Consider the following 20,332-nt stretch of genomic DNA (forward strand, 5'->3'; position numbering starts at 1 on the left):
AAGCAAATAATTCAATGATTATGTTAACAGATTAGTAGTTCTGCATAAAGATGCTTTGCTCTCTTCCTCACAAGTTCAAACCAATCTGTTTTTCAGGCATTTTTAAGTATTCTCATTTTCTAAGTCTGTAGCTTGTAGAACTGCTGGGGAAGGGGATAGGCTATGTCAAACTTTGTCTGACCCTTCTCTGAAGGGTCACTGAAAAGTCACTTCTTAGTCATATCAAATGAGATGACCAATGACTAAGCACCCTCCTGGCACAAAATGATGACAATCATAATGAATGACAAAAGACCAGAAGCTGGATGAAAAATGAAAGAGAATAAAATAGGAAGAAACAAAGTAAACAAAAGAATATGCTCTATTTTGCTTCAAACTTTGGTTTTCAATGACCATATAAAAACCATTTGTGTATTAGAAAATTATATTGTGGAAGGAATCAAAAGAATAAAGAAAGATAAGTATATGATGTACCAGTTGGGGAAGCAACAGCACAGACTGAATACATATAAAGTATGAGATTGGAGTATGACTAGTTTTAGGAGTGATTGTAATCTGTAGCTACCACTCAAACTCTGAAGCTGCAGTTTAAAAGTGTGCCCTTGAAAATTGCCTAATAAACATGTATCATCAGCACTTCATACACCAAAGGAACATTCTGAATTCTTCAGCACCCTAAGAGACAGAAATCTAGAGTTCACACGTGTAAGGGTCAGGAAATTTCTTGATTGTGTCCTGTCTGTCTGCAGTACAAAATACTGAAAATTATGGTGGCCATACTGGTTCCCTGAGTCAGGCGAAAGCTGCACTGTTAAATGAGTTTTCCCCATCACAGGTAGTTCACAGCCTGTTTGCTGTCTTCAGCCAGTGCACAGGCTCTCTAGGTTTCTTCCTAAGGTGCTGAGAGAACCCATTCTGGTCTTGCTCTTGGGATCTGGACTGAACTGTCCTCTGCCCCCAGATATGCCCGAACATCCCTCCTAAACCAATGGAACTGCACTTTTTCCCCCCTTGCCTGTCTCCATGTCTCATTCTTCATGGGGAAAGAGGAGAGCTTAGCACACTTTCCTCTTTCCATGATGTGCTGGTTTTACCTTGAAGCACTTGAAGGGAAGGGATACTAGGAAGTTTCTCTCCATGAGAATTTCCTCTGTGAATTGATGGGACCAATTGGAGGCTGGTTTAGTTGTTGACAGCCTGAGAAACCGATTGGAAAAGTCGGTTCGCTCTGCGAATCACATTTGAGGCAAGTAAACCCCGGGAAAGCTCTCCTGCATTGCCGGCCTTTCACAAGGTAACGCGGCCCGGGCCAGGCAGGGCTGGGCTCGGGAGCTGCCGGGCCCCGTTTCCAACCGGGAGCCCCGATAACCAAAAGAAGCCGAGCCCATTGCTGAGATCCTGGCCCTTTTCCCGGTGTGTCCGTGGCTCGGGGGGCCCTGCCCTGCCCTGCCCCGGCTCGGAGCAGCCCTGGGGTGGCCGAGCCCGCCCGGCCGCCCTCACGGGCTGGGGGGAGGCAGCCGGGCCCGGTTCGGGAGAGCCCCCAGGGCTTTGTGTGCTGGGCAGGGCAGAGGGAGAACCCCCGGGCTGCGGCTGGAGCTGGGGGCGGGCAGCGCCGGGGGAAAGCCATGGACACACGGCCTTGGCACCCATTTCTCCTCTGCCTGCACTTTGCAGTTCTCGTCCTGCCCCTCCCGCGTGGCCTGGGCACCCTGAGATCCTGACACAGCTCCGGCATGGCCTGGAACAGCCCCTGCAACTTCTGTGTGAGATTTTAACTTTTTTACCAATGCTCAGATAAGACTTACAGACTTTCTATCTTTCCTTGGGTGAGAGGAAGAACAGAAAGGATACACCAAAGTCAATGAAGCAAAAGCTAAGTTTCTAGATGGAAGGAGAATGAGGAGATGTCATGAAGGTTGGCTGAAAAATCTTTTTGTAAGTTACAGGGGTGGACTGTACTACACGAAAGAATTCTTCTAGGCCATGGGGAAAAAAAAGACATGGGTGGGGGGTGGGGGGATGGAGTGAAGTGTTTGGAAAATCCTTTGCCCCGAGGGAAAAAGGGGGATCTCTGTTCCTGGGAGTGAAGTATGAACAAAGAGAAGTGTGCTAAAGGGAACTTTTACCTTTAAGTAGCTCATCCTTAAAAGAAATATCCCATGACTTTTTACCATGTCCCACAGTCTTTAGGAGGACTGTGAAGGTGGGAGGAGTTTCATGATAACAGGTCCCCGGCGGCTGTTATTCATGGAAAAGTGGAGTCAGGAGAGAACTGGTTATTTCCTCTCTTAAAAAGATCCTCTTAGCTTGAAAAACACCAAAAGGAACTCCTCTCCCTAAAGTAAACTGAAAAGATTATTTAAGTAAGGAATTGAAGTATCTCTGTATGTTAAGATATGAAAAAAAAAAGGAATAAGGAAGTGGTCTGAAGATCTGCTCTGAATTTATTATTTTTCTTTGTGTTATTAATGGAGTTTTTCTTTATCCCCTGTTAAGTTTTAAGCCTGCTTTACTTTTACTCTGAATTCTATTTCTATTCTATTTACAACAGAAGGTAAAAATATTTTAAATTGGCAAACCCAAACTATAACATTTTTGGTGCATTGGCCAGGAAACAAACAAACTAAACCAAGACACATGAGCAGACAACCCTGAGAGGGGACAGAATGTTTCTAGCCAAGCTGTACCATGCTATGAAGAGACAAACAAAAGCTGAATCTGGCCACTGTTGGGGAGCCCTTAGCCACACACAGCTGCAGTAAGGAACAGATGCAGGCATAGCTGAATTGACATCAACTGCTCATTAAATAAGCCATGACCAACAGATGGGAACACTGCTTTATTATGATAGCCTTCTCCAAATGCTGAATGAACTAGATGGAAAATGAGACTGGAAAATGAGTGGGTGCTAAAAAGGGGAAATCCTACTGCAGGAAATCCAGCCAATCCACTAGAATGCCAGGTGCCACAGCTGCTCCACTCTTGAACCCAATTCAGACAAACTACGTTTGCCACAGAAAAGGATAGAAAGAAAATGTTCATTTTCAAAGGTCTCCCAACTACCCCATATTGGCAGTTGCAGTAATTATCAGCATAATTGCTTCAAGTCACATCTCATTATAAATGAAAAAGGAGATTTTGGCTCTGATAGCTATTATTTGCTGATCCATCAGGCAATGCTGTGTATTACTGTGTATCATACCTGTACTTCACTCCAATTTTTTTCCTCCTTTTTTTTTTTTTTTTTTTTTTACTAGATACACATTTTAGAAAATTGACAAGTAAGTTATGTGGAAAAAACATTAGGCATTACAGAACAGAGAGAAAACTAGAAAGACAGGCAGAAGAATTTTTCTACAGAAAGAGATATTTTATTGCACCTACAAAAACAATTATTGCAATAACCAAGGACAGGGTTAAGTATCAATGGTCCTCTTACATTAAATAGTATTATTTGAGTAACCATGATGAAAAAATCATTAGCCAACAGTCAGCAGGAATTTGCCAGGCTTTCATCTGCTCTTTTATAAACACACAGAGCTAACTAACACAGTAAGAATGGCAGGCATACACATCAAAATAATAATGTTTCAAATATAGTAGTTCTGGAAGAAATAAAGCAGAATTCACTTCAATACAGCAATGAAGCTAATATATGCTAAATAACTAACACAATTAATCTTTATTCACTTCTGTTTATGCTGTTTCTGCAAGTGGGACCAATAGGAATGGGCTGTTGATTCCTCTTAACACAAATATTTTGGCTGAGGATAAACCAAACCACAAACAGTCCAAATTCTCTTAATTCATATGGGGCCCACAGTTCTGTGGAAATATAAGGCTTTATGGGAATACAAGGCTTCATCAACAACCTGTATAAGAGCCATATACCTGAATCCGCATTAACCTGGGGAGCACAAAAATCCATCTTAGTATCTGGCAATGCTCTTTCAAGTTTAGGAAACTTATTTCCTCATAAAATTAGTGAATGTACACATGAAGGCAGCAGAAACATAGGCAGAAGTGTTGATTAACACATCAAATAGTTACGAAACAGATTATTTTGTGTATATATATATGCGTGTGTGTATACATACATATGTATATGTATATATATAAAGAAAATGCTTTTACTTCAGTCAAACAGATGATGACTATTGAGCTTTTTTCAGAAGTGAAATGATATCCAAATTGTCTATGTATTTGATACTACAAGGAAAAGAATATGTGGGAGGAATATACATACTTCAGATTAACCCAGTTTAACAGACTGCTTTTAGAAATCTAAAAAAATTAAGCATAACCTTATTCCTGTAAAAGATATTTAACTACAAAAGATGTTAATATTGCAGCTATTCAAAACATTTCTCTGAGATGCAGACTATTTTTAAAAATCTTCCTTTGTTATAAACAATCCAGAAATAATGAAGTAATGAAAGCAACTACCAGGAAAATGTGGAAAGGGATCACTCTGATGAACATTGGCGTGTCCAGCATATGAAAGATAATATTTGAGACTTCAGAGTGATATGGGGTTCTGAAGAGGAAAACAGGGTTTTTCACCTAACTTGTGCAGTTTAGGCTCCTGTCTTAAATATCCAGCTTTATTTCAGCACCACAAAAACTCCATGAACAGAAATTCCATTGTTAGATACCCTATATTTTTAATACCTGTTCCATGGAGACTTAACTGAATAATTCATTAGAATGGCAGGGCGTTCCAACTTCTTATCCATGTTATTTAACACCTACCCACATCAATGTAATCAAATATGACAACTTCTAAGGAAATGTGTTAACCTGCACAGGGGAATCTCACAGATCTGGTGCTCAACACATATCAAACTGCCAAGCAGTAAGCGTAAACTAATACTTCATACTTGACTGGAAGTTAAGCAGTAGGAAAAAAACAATGCCAGGCAAATCAATTTGTTTTCTTTATTCTCTTCATCTTTAAAATGAAATTAGCATTAACACAGTTCAAAGAGATGTGTATATCAGGGATCAGGTAGCACATTTGATATAACTTATGAAATTAAATACACAGAGTGCTGTGAAACATTTGCACAGTTTGAAAATGGAGCAACTATCTACAGTCAAAGAGGATAAATACAGAGTTGTGTAGACAGATTGGATAAAGAGGTATCTAATGAAACCATCATGTGAGAATGACCATATAGTGTTACTTAACATCTTTATCAGCTCTGACTTTTCCCTTTCTGATAAAACACAGAAGAATATGTAAATGAAAATAAATTTTAGAAAAAAACTACCCATATTCAAAATTTATGATGTCACAAGAAGAGGACAAGGTACTTTCTTCAGCGTGTTCAACCTGCATATGACATTGAAGCCTTGTTAGAATACTATGAGCTTATTTGCTAAATCTAGGCAGGATTAAAATGCATAGATAACCACTGCTGTCGTGTAATCTTTCCTCCAAACTTCAGGGAATCAGTTACAGGACTTGCTGATCACATTAGGATTATTTCACATTTCTTCAGCATCTGCATCTCAAAATGTCCAAGAGGAAGGCGTCTGGGATAACTGAGCATTTCCAGTGACATAGCCCTAACTTTGGAAACCATGTTTTTTTACTGGACAAGCCCAACACCTCTGCTCTTGTATAATTCTGATCAGGCCGCTCTTAAAATGCCCATTATATAATGGGCACCATAATACCCACTATAAGCAGTGTAAATGGAATTTGCAGGCAATCTTTAAAGGATGAGAAGGAACATTCAGATGAGCCAAATCAAGTTGATTGAAAACAAGATGATTGAGTGAATTTATAACCCATCACTTCTGGACATAAATAAATAATGGGGCTGTTGAAAACATTTAAAATGGTCCAAGGAGCTACACCTAGCAAGTACGGATAAAAACCCTGTTATCTTTCCACTGACAGTAGGATCTTGTAAATGAAGAGCTAACTGACATGTAATGGCAGGTACACTAGCCCAGTCTCTGCTCCAGAATGATAGGGAGTATAGGTACTGCTGTCAGCTTTAACAGAGCCAGTTCATACACCAAAAGCAATTTAACCTCTGAAGCATTGAGCTACAGGTGCAATAATTTAATACCCACAACACAGACATAACTTTAACATAGAACAAATAGTAAAGGGACTGGAATATATACTCTGCTTATAAGCAGGTACTAAGATTTGGTGTTACTGTATCCTCACTGCTACTACAGCTGTTAGAGAAATTAAGGTGGCATATGCTGGAATCTGCTTTATTCTTTTCTTGCCCTTACTGTGAAAACACATGCTGAGAAACTGTCAAGAACAGCTTCTACAGGAGGTGAAAGAATTTCATCGTATAGGACATGGGAAAGCTAACTCGGCTAACACCCAGAAATGCAGAAACCTGTTTCTTGTGTGGGGAATAGCTGAAGGCCCATCACAAATGCTTAATTCCTAATACTTATACTTTTCCAGAGCTACATCTTTACCTCTAAATTCTTTCTTATTGCTAGACAGTGAATTTCTTCCTCTCTGTTTTACTTCACTTCTGGAGACAAAAGATTATCAAAGTCTGATATCATCTCCCTGGGATGCCTTTTGTCTTCTGTTCTCTTCCTTTTCCCCCCTCTTTTCTTTCACGATACTTTTCTTTGCTTCTTCTCCTTCATCTTCCACAGGTAGGTGAGGGCAGGGTTTTGTAGTCTCACCATCTAGGCTGGAAAACCAGAAAAGGAAATCCACAAAGCTAAAAGCACATATCTCATAAAGCCTTTTTTATAGGACATAGATTTCACCTTTTTTCACATCTCACAGTACTGGCAAAATAAGGACTTCTCACACTCTTGACCATTTGACAGGGCTATAAATGTCCTACAATTCAGTTTCCCTTTTACAAATAGAATAAGTGAAGGACAGCCTAAAACAGGGCTCTGGCCCTTAATTTTATCTGCATCTTTTGACTCCAGAAAGGACGTGGGCAAAAAGGACCCTTTTGCTGTGTGGGTCCAGATCACACAGCATTTTACTTTGCATATGGAACTTGTTAGCTACATTTGCAGAGTGCTTGTTCTGCCACAATTATTTCTTTCCATAGTCATGGCAGGCCCCAAACAGATGCTAATGTCTCATACGAAAATCGTAAGAGCTATATTAGTACCTCTAAAGATAAGTCAGTTAAGCATAACCCTTAATACATACCACAAAAACATAAAAAGACAATCCCAAACAACTCAGAGCTGGAATTAGCCAAGCCATTGTAATACATCTATGGGCACTCAGGACTTCCTGTCAACATGGGAACCTGGGAAGTGCCTTTTAATTTTTTTCCCTTACTACTCCAGCACTTAGCATAAAGGGTTGGTCTCTTTGAGGTTCTAATATTATATTGCATTCAGAATTTTTGGTTCCTTTCCAATTAAATTATGTTTCTGCATTGTTCCTATCAACACTGTCAGCACTTTCTCATTAGATGTGTGAACACCCATGAGCAATATGCTGCAGTGTCCCCCTCTAGGTAGGACATAAGAGGTAGGGATTTATTTTTGAAATATAATAAATAACAAGTTTGATTGGAAAGCACACTTCCATGCCCTCGTAAAAGTTAGGGGTTCTAATGAAACTCCATTTAGTGCATTAATTTCAGTTAATTCTCCAAAGAATACCTCTGTTTGCCAGCGCATAACTCAATTTTCTCCTCATTTGTACATAAAATTGGCAATTCAGCTTGGTAATAAATTCTCTTTGGAGAGTGAATATTTTTACTAAAGCACTCATTCATGAAACAAAGCATGTAGAATGGACACTATTCTTATTGCATATGCATTTAATCACATTTTTTTCTTAATATGGTACTTCATTTAGAATACTATCTAAGTCAGTGGAAGGGAAAAAGTCTGCTGATTTTGCTGGAAGTCAGATCAGCTATGTACTTGCTTCTTTTCAACTGGTTGGATGCATTAAGAAGGAAACCATGGTCTTCAGGTTTGCTTTTTGGTGAGAAGAGGCTACTGTTGTATCAATGATGTGGCCTGGGAAAAGGCACTGATGTATTCCCAGATTTGGAATTCTGCTCAGTAACGAGAGGGCATTCATTTGTCCGTGTGCTGTGTCTGAAAGCTGGTGGAAGGTTGAGCATTAAACAGTACTGGGATACTACTAGAAAATATGTGGGAATCATATTGCTTGAATCTCAGTTGCTTTTCACTACGTCATTCTCAGTGAATCCATTGTTCAGCCCACAGCTGATACCCTCACCCATAATTCTTAGATTAAGTCTTTAATGATGACAATCATATCAGAACATTTCAATGAAAATTAACATCTGTGGGTGACCAAGCACTGGAGCAGGTTTCCCAAAGAGAGTGTGCAGTCTCCTCACTGGAAATAACCATTTGGACACAATCCTGTGCCATGTGCTCTAGGATGACCCTGCTTGAGTGGGGGGTTGGACCAGATGATCCACCTTGGTGCCTTCCAGTCTGACCCATCCCATGATTCTGTGATCTAAAATTGCCTTGAATGGTAGAATTTATTTCTCTCTACAACTTCCAGAAAGGAAGGTATAGCCAGGTGGGGTTTGGGTTCTTCTCCCAGGTAACCAGTGACAGGACAAGAGCATGCAGCCTCAAGAAGCACCAGGGGAATCTTAGGCTGGGCATTAGGAGATAATTAGTCACAGAAAGAGGGATTGGGCATTGGAATGGGCTGCACAGGGAGGTTGTGGAGTCACCATCCCTGGAGGTGTTTAAGAATAAAGACTGGATGTGGCACTCAGTGTCATGGTCTAGTTGACAAGGTGGTGTTGGGTAATAGGTTGAACTCGATGATCCCAGGGGTCTTTTCCAACCAAGCTAATTCTGTGATTCTATGATTTTTCCTGTCCATGTTTCCTCTTGGAAGTAGACTTCCCATGATGGAGATTATGAGACTCTTTTGCAGCAATGCTTATACTGCATGAAGCAGGAAATCCTTTATCCTGTGAATGTCAAGGCAAATGGAAGATTCAAAACAAAATTATGTTTTCTCACACAAAATGTGAAACTGTGTGATGTGACTCCCCTGGGAAGAAGTTACGGATGACAAGGTTTTACATGGTTTCAAAAAAAGTAACTGCATAAATTCATGGAAGAAAATTTCATCAAGGCTGTTTAATACAGAGACTCCCAATTCTGCTTCAAAGAATTTTTAAATCCCAAATTATTGAAGGAGAAAGATCCCTAGATGATTGTTCTGATCTTATTGTCCATCCTAAGGTTTCTTGAAGTTGTTTAGTGCTCTGAAGGGTGTCACAATTTCAACTGGATTAAACTAGAACTTAATACAAGATGAACATGCAATCCATAAACCCTTGGAGCCACTGCATTTTCAGTGCACACTTCACATGTTCCTGCACGTTAATTCTGCAGAACCTAAGGAGGGACTCATACTGATCTTACACACTCTCTATTATTCTCCAGATTTAAGCACAGAAGATTAACAAGTATATGAGAACAAAGCAGCGATTTAATGTGCAGCTTTATGTAACAATAGTTATCTTAAAAGGAAAATAAGGTCTTCAACAAAGAGAAGGTCTTCATCTCACCTTTCAGCAATCCCTTTAACAACTTTCTGGGACTAAGCATCAAACCACCACATCCCAACAATGTTTCCAGAGTGAAAATAGGGCAATAAATTCTCACATAAACGCATGTGTAGAGTAAGCCAGTTCACAACAGCTGTAGTTAGAGTACTACATATACATATACTGTATAGAAACCTGACAGCACACAAAGTGCAACATTTAGGATTCAAATTTTAAAAACTTGTATTTTTAGGTTCAGAGCAGCCTTTTTCCACTGGATTCCAGAGGAAAAAACAGACCCTTCTACATTGTTACTGGACCTTCATAGGAAAACTGCACCCTTGTACAGGACCACTGCTCCAGGAGAACCACATCTGTCACTCCAGGAGGATTGCAGGCACCATTTAATGGGACTGCTACCAACACCCTGACTGATGGGGTGTCAGGTTGGATTCTGACTGTCAGCGTTTTAGGTTTCTTTTTTGTAATACTTTATTTCTATTTTAATTTTTCCTAGTAAAAAACTGTTATTCCTATTCCCATATCTTTGCCTGAGAGCCCCTTAATTTAAAGATTACAGTAATTTGGAGGGAAGGGGTTTACATTGTCCAATTCAAGACAGGCTCCTGCCTTTCTTAACAAGCACCTGTCTTTCAAACCAAGACACATACTCACATCTCATAATCCACCGTCTGCACTGTTCTTATGTACTGACATGAACAGACATACTTGGCTTGGCTGATTTTAATGAGCTCGCTTCTTGCACAGAGTTCCTGCAATAACACAATCAATATTCATCTAATTTAAACCAAAATCTCATAAGTAGTGAAGATACATATGCATAAAAAGTCAACTCTTTAAATGAAATTGTAATCAGCCTCTAATAAAGATAATTAATATAAAAGTTTTGAGTACAAAGTAAATTTTCTTTAATGCACGCTATAAAAAATGCAGTAAAATTAATCATAATGGCTTACAAACAAAAAACAAACCAAACAAACATAATAGAATTAATTTCAGACTATACTGACTGTGTTAAAACTCTGTGTTTCTTATTTTAGAAGCATGGAACTTGTGAAAGCCACCAAATGTATTAAAGAAGGAAGAACAGAGTATGATTTAAGAATAAATTATCATAGAGAATTTCTTTGTTCAGGTTTATTATATGAGCTCTTCATTGCACTCTGAAGTCTTACTCTGGCTAGCTGGAGACTCAGATTGGGACAGGGAGCTCAGTAGCCTGGAAAATTCTATCTGCCTCTTCAAAAACAGAATAATGGTAAAATCGCCAGACTGGTATCATCTTCTAGGTTTACTTACCTCCCTGTTGTTGAACATCAGTACTGTGTAGAGTCTGCCACCTGTTTCCACCCTCTCTGGTGTTGCTATGACAATGGCAGGTACATAATATTCATTTTCTGCCTTTCTCCCAATTCTGGCAAACACATAGTCTCCAACCTGCACACCAGGAAAGTGTCAATGCAAGAACCACGTAATTTGTGAGGTTTACAAGATACAAAGTGCAACTACTAAGATATTTTTACATGAATCATCATTCTGTCATGTTCCCATGATTTAATATGGACCACTGAAAGAAAAGAAGAACTTGGTCCTTGCATGTTCTGATCACGTAGTTTCCACTGAATCAGGAAGAGAACACAAAACAAAAATAAAGGACCGAGTTTTACTAAATGTACCTGGGCTTAGCTAGCAAGATGAACTGAATGAGGAAACTCTTACAAACTGTGCATTCCCTTGGACACTATGCAAATTTTAAGGCTTTCAACAAGCTTTTAAACAAACGTCGGGAATTTTAGATAATTCCAGATGTAACTGATTTATCCAAAATTGTTTTTAAAATTAACACGGAAGTCACAATTTTATATCAAATTCTACAGGTCTCTAGAGTTGGATATAGAACTTACAGAATTATCAGGAGCTACCATATCAGGATTTGCCTTCATCTCAAACTGTAAAAAATGGTATGTCTCTAGTTTTATATGTAGCAATGCAATTACAAACATGTTTCTTTTATTCAAAACAGATGGATCCATGCTGCAACCATCACCTTTCTGGTGTGTAGAATAAGAATCACCAAAAAACCCAGCTGTGATTACAGACAATCAGCTGATAAATTTTAAAGAAAACTAGAAATGGAACAGGGTTTATGATTTTTTTATTACTGTTATTTGCCTTCGTACATGGTTATTTGCTGGATTTAAAACATGCTGTGGAAACTAAATGGTTAAAACCTGCTGCAAATCACACCAAATATAAAAGGTTCTCTTACAATTATAATCTGTGTGCTAGCAAACAACCACTCTACTAACAAATAGCTCACCTTTCTTCTGTGGGTGGAGAAATACTCATGTTTTATAAAGACAACAATATAGATTAATTTAGAACAATTTAGAATAATTTTAATAAACAAATAGAATTACAATGAAAACAAGTTTCAAACAAATGAAGAACTTAATGTTTAAATAGCATGATATTACTATAATGAAAAACTTCTTTAAAATAAATAAATGTATTTAATTTTTTTTTTACATCTATAATTTATTCTAGGTCTGAGCAAATAAAATATAAAATGCATATCTGCAATCATGAAAAAACACAGTTTTTCACCTGCAGATGTGGGCATGGCATAGCACCTCCCACAGGTATAATGAACTTGACAGGGACATCACAGCTCTCCCCATTGCTGAAGTCAACAAGTGAAGATGTAGAACTGATATTCCTTATCACAGTTCCTGAAAATAAACCAGAATAAAATATTCAAATTATTTTTCTTTCACACTTTGTGGTAATTATTTTTTTTAAAAATCCTGTAGGCTGTTACACTTTACTGAGGTCAAACATGTCTATACTATAAATTTTTCATTTTCATTTAGCTACCATAAGCTGTGCTACGCTGCCTTACTAACCCTTCTTAATACTGCTATAAAAAGAAAATGAAATCTTTTTCAAGCATAGGTCTGAAATTTGTAAGCTGATCAGGTTAACATAATAAAACTGTCAGTAAACATAATAAAACTACTACCACAATTAAAAATATGTAATTGAAAAAAATCCCAACCAAACAAGTAAAGGTAACACAAAGATAAACACATACATAAGAGAATATTTTTCTTAAGAAATAACAGAACTGAGTTTTACCTACTAACCATTCTGGCTTAAAATTCAACAAAAAGGCAGCAGCACTTAGTGATCTTTTTGGACACATGCAAGAGCTTGGCTTACTATTTTTTCCCACACTTTTTACAGACAAACATACAATCGCTGTCCAACTTTACAAAATGAATGTGTTCTTATAAATGTATGTATATGTGCACATACAAAATATGTATTAATTTGTCATGATTATGCATATGCAATATTAAATGTCATTAAGAAAGAAGTAGTTAGTTATGGCCATAACTTATGTTTTATCAATATTAAGGAACACTAAATAATATTAAAAATACGGACAAAAATACATACCCGGATAATAAAATCCGGTGACATTTGATCTTGCAATCACCTTTTGGCTTTTGTGAGTCACAAATATTGGACATTTTTGTCTTGTCTTAGATTTCAGCTTCCCACTTTCTTCTTCAAGTCTCTGTAATTCAACACAATTATTTCTCTACAACAGCCTTAATCTATTCTTTGGAATTATTTAAAAATTGAGGCAAAGTAATGCTATGAGATCTGTACAGAATACACAGTAAATTGGAAATACTTTAAACTTTCAGAATAGTTCTCAGTACAGGAAGTACTCGTGTAAGAGTTTTCACTATAAAATCCTATTTTATATGGTCATAACAATAGCTATATTTTCATGTGTTCAGGCAGAAATTTATCTTGATGAATTGCAGCTCTGTCTACCACTTTCCTAAAAAAAAATTTTATGAAGTTGCACAATTCATATTAAAAGATGAGGTAAAGGAAAAATCAACTCTTTTTTCAGAATAAGAAAATTTGCTGTACACATTTATTTTGTCCAGATAGGAGAGTTTTCACAGTAATCTAATTTGCATTAGAAGTACCTCACCATACAGGATGAATCATTAAAAAATCAAATATGAAACAAAAAAATGTTAAAAATAATCTTCAACTGTCTGGGGAAAAAAGTTTATTTCCACACTCTAAATTCAAAATTTAATTTTCAACCATTTTAAAAGATTCCAGTATAGCAAAATATTATACCACATCTTCCAGACCGGCCCCTGTCCATTATTCTGCCCTACTAGTTTGAGTTCTTCATAGACTAATTATTTTTGCCATTCTGCTCACAATAATGTTCCTAAATAAAAATTGCAAGCAAGTGCAAAGATTGCTTATAATAAATCAGTTTCACCAGTAAATGAAAATTGTGGCATTTATTTTCACAATTAAATAAATCAATTTCACCATTAATTTTTAAAATATTTATTAGCCTATCTCCTACAATTTGCACGCATCCATCTCTTACACAGTTCTTTTGATTCATAAAAATATGCAACTCAAAATCTCAAACTTTTCCACAGGTCTAGACATTGTACTGAATAACTCACAGATTCTTAATAAAACCCTTGCTTGCTAGGATGTGTATGACTTGCTTCTCTTTCTGATGACATTTCTTTTCTAAAAAAACTGATTTGATAATTGATTTTCCCTAACAGTCAATAATAATGGAAAATATATTAATAACTTTGACTAAATTTTTTGTTCTCAGTTTCATTATAATTATCACAATCTCTTTTTTGCAAACTCCCCCTCAAAAATTACAAACAACCCAAGGAAAAAAGTTCTAAAATTTAGCAAAACACACAAGAGAGGAAAGGAGATATTTTACATAGGAGATATATGGGGTTTTTCTAGATTATTCTTTATCCATAGAGAATATTAATTATATCAACAGTTTGCATTTTCAGACTCAGAACCAGGGGCTCTTCACAGTGCTTAACTGACTGCTTGACGTATAACACAACAAAGGCTGATCTGAGAACAGACCTACAGCTCCACAGACACACAAGGTATTTGGGTAAAGCATTTACTTAATTCCACAGGCTCCAAAAGGACAGCTGCTGCTGAATATTTATTATCAACTAATTTGTAATGCTTGACTAATAGCTTGGGCAACTTCCAGCACTCCACATTAATCCAAATACAAAAGACGATACAAGCATCCACAATGAGGATTCCAAGCTGTGCAGAATTCAGGTGGCTCAGAAACACTGTCTAAATTCAAATCCATCTTTCTTTTCTCTCACACAGCTTTTAGGTGTTCAGCAGGATTGACCCAGACACTGTTGGAGTGGCCATTTCTGGCATTCATTATTTTTATTGCAAAAGAGCCCCATCTGATTCTCAGGGATTTTTACCATTTTTTTTGCTCTGCTACTGTTGAAGGCAATGCATTAAACCACAATGGGTGAAGGAGACTTTGTTTACTTCTTCCAATAGCTGCTACATTTTTAAGTTCCCTTTCAAAAAGAACAGTCTTTGCACTTTCCTACTGTAAGTGAGAACAGATATGAAGAATATGCACAGATCTCCATATATCTTGGCTCAAACTTCAGGTTTTCATAATCCTGACATCTGCAGAGTCAAGCAACCACCACTCTTGCCTGGGTGCCAGTGGGAATAAGCCCATTCTGTTTGGACCTAGCCCATTTTTTATGAAAGAGCCTAAAAAACAATAGCTAAAACCTAAGGTGTTTTATTTAAAATCCAGTGGGAAAATCATCAGGAAATTTAAAAGTCTGCTTTTGAGTAGTTTCAGGATAATTGTGATTTTTCTGTGTCACAATGACAATTTCCATTCAGTGCCATATCAGCTGTTTCCTTGCTGTAATATATTTCAGTTGGCAGTTTATTTCTCTATACCCATTTTGTGGGCACGTATCACAAAACCTTCAACAACACTTTTAAAAGGCTCCCTGTTTTTCTTCATTTTTTTCCCACTGTTTTTCTACCACATAAACAGAATTCTAATTACATCTGAATTTCTGCCTCTCATTCTTGAAGCCTTTCAGTTGCAGATTAGCAATTACTGAAGATGCTACTCTGATTAGACTCCTAAAGCGGGTTGACTCAGGATAAGTGATTGCACAATGTTAATCATATCATGTCTGAGAGCACACACTAGTTGTTCCAAGGCAACAGTAAAATTATACTCAACAAATGAAACATAAACATGTTTCTGCTGCTCTTGTATTGGGATATTATATGGCGCAGGTAAATCAATAATCAAAACAGCTGTAATAGCAATGTAATATTTTCAAATCAAGATCATGTTTTTTGAAGACATTCAAATGTTTCTAAATGTATAGTCTTAATGGAATTTAAAAACTCAAAAACTACACAAAAACGCACACACATACATATACAAAACCACTAACTTCAATCATAGTTTCAGAGTAGCTAGACTAATGTATTAATGGAATGGAGAGAGAAAAAAAGCCTCTCTGCCTAGCCAAAAGTGGGTGTCCACTTCAGAATGAGCTCCAGATGCCACTGACTCAGTTCACAATGCTGTGATACTGCACCAGTTCATGTACACCCACATTTTAGGGACAGTTAAATTTTAGTGTACAAAAATGAAGGTGTATCCCACCTCTTTTCTCTGTATTTTCTTTTACAAGAAATGCACCATGGAAGATTACAGTGAACTACTTCAAGATCTCTACAAGATCTTTTAGCCCTGTTTACCAGCCCAACCACAGATCTTGTATCTAAATTGCCTTTAATATATCTATTCTTGTTCTTCCTGCTATCATTGCAGCAGAGATAAAGATCCTTTGCTGTGATTGATTTCTAGGAGGCTCAATTTCTGTGGCTTTCTCTGAAGCTTCAGAACTTCTACTTCCCCAGTATTTTAAAAAAGTAACTGAAAGCTTGTTCTCTTTTTAACTACCTTCTTTCCTCTATCCATTTTATCTAGCATCATGCTACATGTCTACTTTATCATCTATAATAATGGAAAAAAATATTGAAGAGGTATATAGTGAAGGGGAATATCTAAGGGGGGAAAATCCCTTCCCATGTATTACCTTTTTGTTGTTGCTTATGTGTGATTCTGAGCTTTTCTCAATTTCCTTTTTGACAGCTTCCTGAAGATCAGATGCTTGTTGTATATATGTTAATGCTGTCAATATCTCATCTTCTAACAATTTTACATCTTCATAGGAAACTGGCCATCCCAAATTCTCTAAAGCCTCCAGCAAAGCTTCTTTATGCTGTATATATTGGACTGGCCCATCCTCTTTAAATCTTAAAATATATATATATTAAGAAATTAATAATCACAAGTAGGAAGAATTCTAATTACATCAGTGCTTTACAGATAGAGTCACAAATTGTGAAGGCAGAACAAAGAATCAGATTTGCCCAATTTATTTTCTATATGCTGCAAGTTCTTGCATTTCATCCAGATACTGCTGTGTTTGGTCAACCAATCATGTCTGGTATAAATATATAAAGACAGCTACAGAGAAATTCAAGTGGCTGATCCATAATTTCTGAAAAATAAATGTTATAATATCTATGCACCAATATTAATGATTAATATGCTCCTCTAGCAATAGACTGTGCGACTGCTTTAACATTTTTTTCATCACATGCATAATTGGCCATATGGATGACACTGTCAAATTTCTATACTCTGCAACTCATTGTCTGTCAAGAGATATCTATTTCCTTTTTTATTTCATTATATGCTGTTTTGTTCAAGAGTCTTCATTTCCTCTATGCACCAGAATGAGATTTTAGTTCTTCCTATTAATGATAGAACTGTAGGTTTTTCACTCATTAGCTTATGTCTTCTTAAAAGCATTCTGGCTTTCATTCCCATTTTTTTTCTGTGAAGAACTATTTCAGGCCCATTCAGTTTTCATTAACTGATCTTCACTTTATTCTCTGGCACAAATAGATGCTAACTTCACTGATGTTTATACAGCAAATAATTTTCTAAAACAATATTAAAAAACAGGCTAATTAACACAGTACAAACTTTCAGAGTGATATACAGTTCCAGCACATGCTTTTAAGGTGCTTATTACACCTTAACAAACCAGCCACTGGAGAGCTCTTTATGGGATGAGATATTTACTTTGATGTCAAAAGCAGTGACATGCTGCCCTCCCAAGGCCCTGCATTTGATTAAGGATAGAGAAGAAACATTCAAATGGAACACAAGTCCTTTCCTTTAAAAGTAATCAGCACCACAAAAAGGAGGTCCAGAATTTAATATTACTCCATATCATATATACATTTTTGAAAGCAAGGTATAGTTATGAAATATTTGAAAATTAAACCAGTTGGTTATAGAAATAGTGATAAAAAACTACCAAATATTTATGACCAGCCCTTCAGAGGTACATTAGAAAACCAAAAGTGATAGCTTACTTGTCTCTTTCCTCCTGAGATAGTGCTCTCCAAATAACTAGGTTCAGGTGCCTATTAAAGAAAGAAAAGCAGTTTTTGAGGGAATGCAGTTCCTTGTGCAGCTGATCATCTCAAAACTAGCAAATAAACACAGTTTCTTAAGATATCTGCACTGATTTGTATTCTGAGCACACTGTATCATCAAATTGTATCCTTATGGTTCAGCTATGAAATTATCAACTGCAAAAGAAGATGGGAAAACAGTATCTTCCATCAAATAACAGCATGACTATTTCAGGGTCATAGAAGGTTTAATGGCAATCACTGCTGCTTCCTGCCAGGATTTTCTATGGATGGTTGTCTTCAGCACCAGCAAGTTAAATCAAATAACAAAATTGATTAAATGCCAGTTAAGCTACACAGTCCCTCCAATTAAACATTTTCAGAAAATGTAGTCTGAATGTAGTAGTGCTGATTTCTATTTTTTCCCTGCTAAAATTGCCCCTCAATTGTGCCATTCAGGTTTCTTATTCATTAAACTCTGGCTATAAAGAAAAACTACTAACAAGAAAACAGAACTGATTATCCCAAAGTGTGCATCTCTGAGATCTTTTAAAAGCACCACTAAACTTTCTGCTTTTGCTTTTAAGACATAAATTTTAAACTCTTATAAGATCATCTAGCTTATGGTTTTATTAAAATCCCAAACAAGTCACCACTTAATTACTTTGTTTCATCTATAGATCCTAATTACTGTAATTCTAGAAAAATTTTCCAAATTTCCTTTGGATACGAGAACAAATTCATTGCTAGGAAAAAATTCAGATTGTATTCTGATTGACTACAAGTAGTCTTGCCAGATTTACTAGTGCATGTACAAAAAAAAAGCACATTAACAACAGATTCTGAATACTAAATTCTTGATGATTCATTTTATCCAGCAGAAACTAAATTCCAGCATTTTTAGAATACAAACTACTTAGTTCATTCTCAATATACAGTCTCGACATGCTCCAATGCCTATTTTATCCTTCTAAATCTGCACACTCATAAGTTGGTTATAAAAGCTTCTGGCTACACAAAATTATACACATTATGAAGCTTTCAGTGTTTTTCTCCTTTACTACTATATATTCTCTCTGTCAAACCACAACAATTCTGCCCCTGCCACTTTTCTCCCTCTAAATCTAATGGTGAACTCAATCTGCATATGGAGAAAATACTGGCATGTTGGCTTCTGTGCTTGAAACCTGGATGTCCTGATCCATTGTTTCATTTATATATGTCAGAATAAATTTGTCACCAACCACTATTTACAAAGCTGAACTGCATCTTTTGGAAATGCAGTTACTAGAAAAGGGCTGTGACATCTGGATTAAAAAAAAAAATACTGGCTTGGTATTTCATATGTAGAGGAAAAGCAAAGAGATCTCTTTCTTGCATTGTCAATTATAAGGACCTTCAGGCAGATTTGTCTTCTATACCTCTTTTTCATGGAAGCAGGAACTCAGTCCTACTGTTGTAAGTACAGTGATTATTGATCTCTGTTGGTAAACAGAAGTAAACAGTAATCCTTATCACCAAGGTTTTAGGGAGACTGTGGAAATGCTATCAGAGTTTAACCAAAGAACAATTTTCTTTCCCTTAAAATCAAAGTCAATAAATGTAAAATACTCAATGGTATGGCACAGCAATAAAAAACTTGATTTTTTTTTTCAGAATTCACCGTCACAAATACACCACTTGAACTTTCTATTAAAATGAGTGACAAATCAATTTTTATTAATTCTTCTGATAACATCAGTGATAACAGTGTTGTCTCAGTGACAGAACAAACAAAACAAGAGACTTCTATTCACTGATCTCTATTAATACTAGACATAGCAAGCAGCATTTTCAAATCAAAATTCTTGATTTTACCAAAAAAGATCTATATAGGACAATAGGACTGAAAAAGAAAGCTAGAGCATGCTTTAGAAAGAACTAGTATGACCATAGAGCTACCAAGGAAAATAAGACCCCCTCAAAGCTTAACGACCCCCTCTGGAATTAATAAAAAAAAAAAAGGGAACTAAACACTTATCATCAAGGGAGTTTTGGCCATATAAAATAATTACATTTGTAAATGTTATTAGAACACAGCCTAAAAATATTTTATAAAATAATTTTAGTCAAAGCTCTCATGTGATTAGTGAATTACACCGTAGTCAAATAATTGCATTACTTCAAAAAAATGCACAGAGTTGTATCATGGAAAGAAGTAGCTTAGACATCTAATGCCTTTGTCCTCTTTACTTCTGTTTTGGGGTTTTACTAAGATTTAATTAAAAAGTACAACACATATGCCTCTCAAAAAAAAACCACACCAAATTTAAATTGTCAGTTGCTTATTGGTGCCTCAGTTATATTCTTGCATGCATAGATGGTGACAGAGAGCTGGCAGCAAAAAACAG

At 36.6% G+C, this 20,332-nt stretch overlaps 1 protein-coding gene across 1 annotated transcript in view; it reads right to left on the minus strand.

The window, feature by feature from the left end:
* Nucleotides 1-6,421: 6,421 nt before the first annotated feature.
* VWA3B (von Willebrand factor A domain containing 3B) overlaps nucleotides 6,422-20,332 on the minus strand; it is a 55,359-nt gene continuing 41,448 nt past the window's right edge. Inside the window, 9 exon segments of the mRNA XM_062515023.1 lie at nucleotides 6,422-6,528; nucleotides 6,531-6,571; nucleotides 6,573-6,683; nucleotides 10,203-10,300; nucleotides 10,848-10,985; nucleotides 12,156-12,280; nucleotides 13,011-13,131; nucleotides 16,547-16,766; nucleotides 17,901-17,951. Of these exon segments, the coding sequence (XP_062371007.1) occupies nucleotides 6,422-6,528; nucleotides 6,531-6,571; nucleotides 6,573-6,683; nucleotides 10,203-10,300; nucleotides 10,848-10,985; nucleotides 12,156-12,280; nucleotides 13,011-13,131; nucleotides 16,547-16,766; nucleotides 17,901-17,951 (1,012 nt within the window).

This window comes from Cinclus cinclus, chromosome 2, assembly GCF_963662255.1.
Source record: "Cinclus cinclus chromosome 2, bCinCin1.1, whole genome shotgun sequence".
Taxonomy (NCBI): Eukaryota; Metazoa; Chordata; class Aves; order Passeriformes; family Cinclidae; genus Cinclus; species Cinclus cinclus.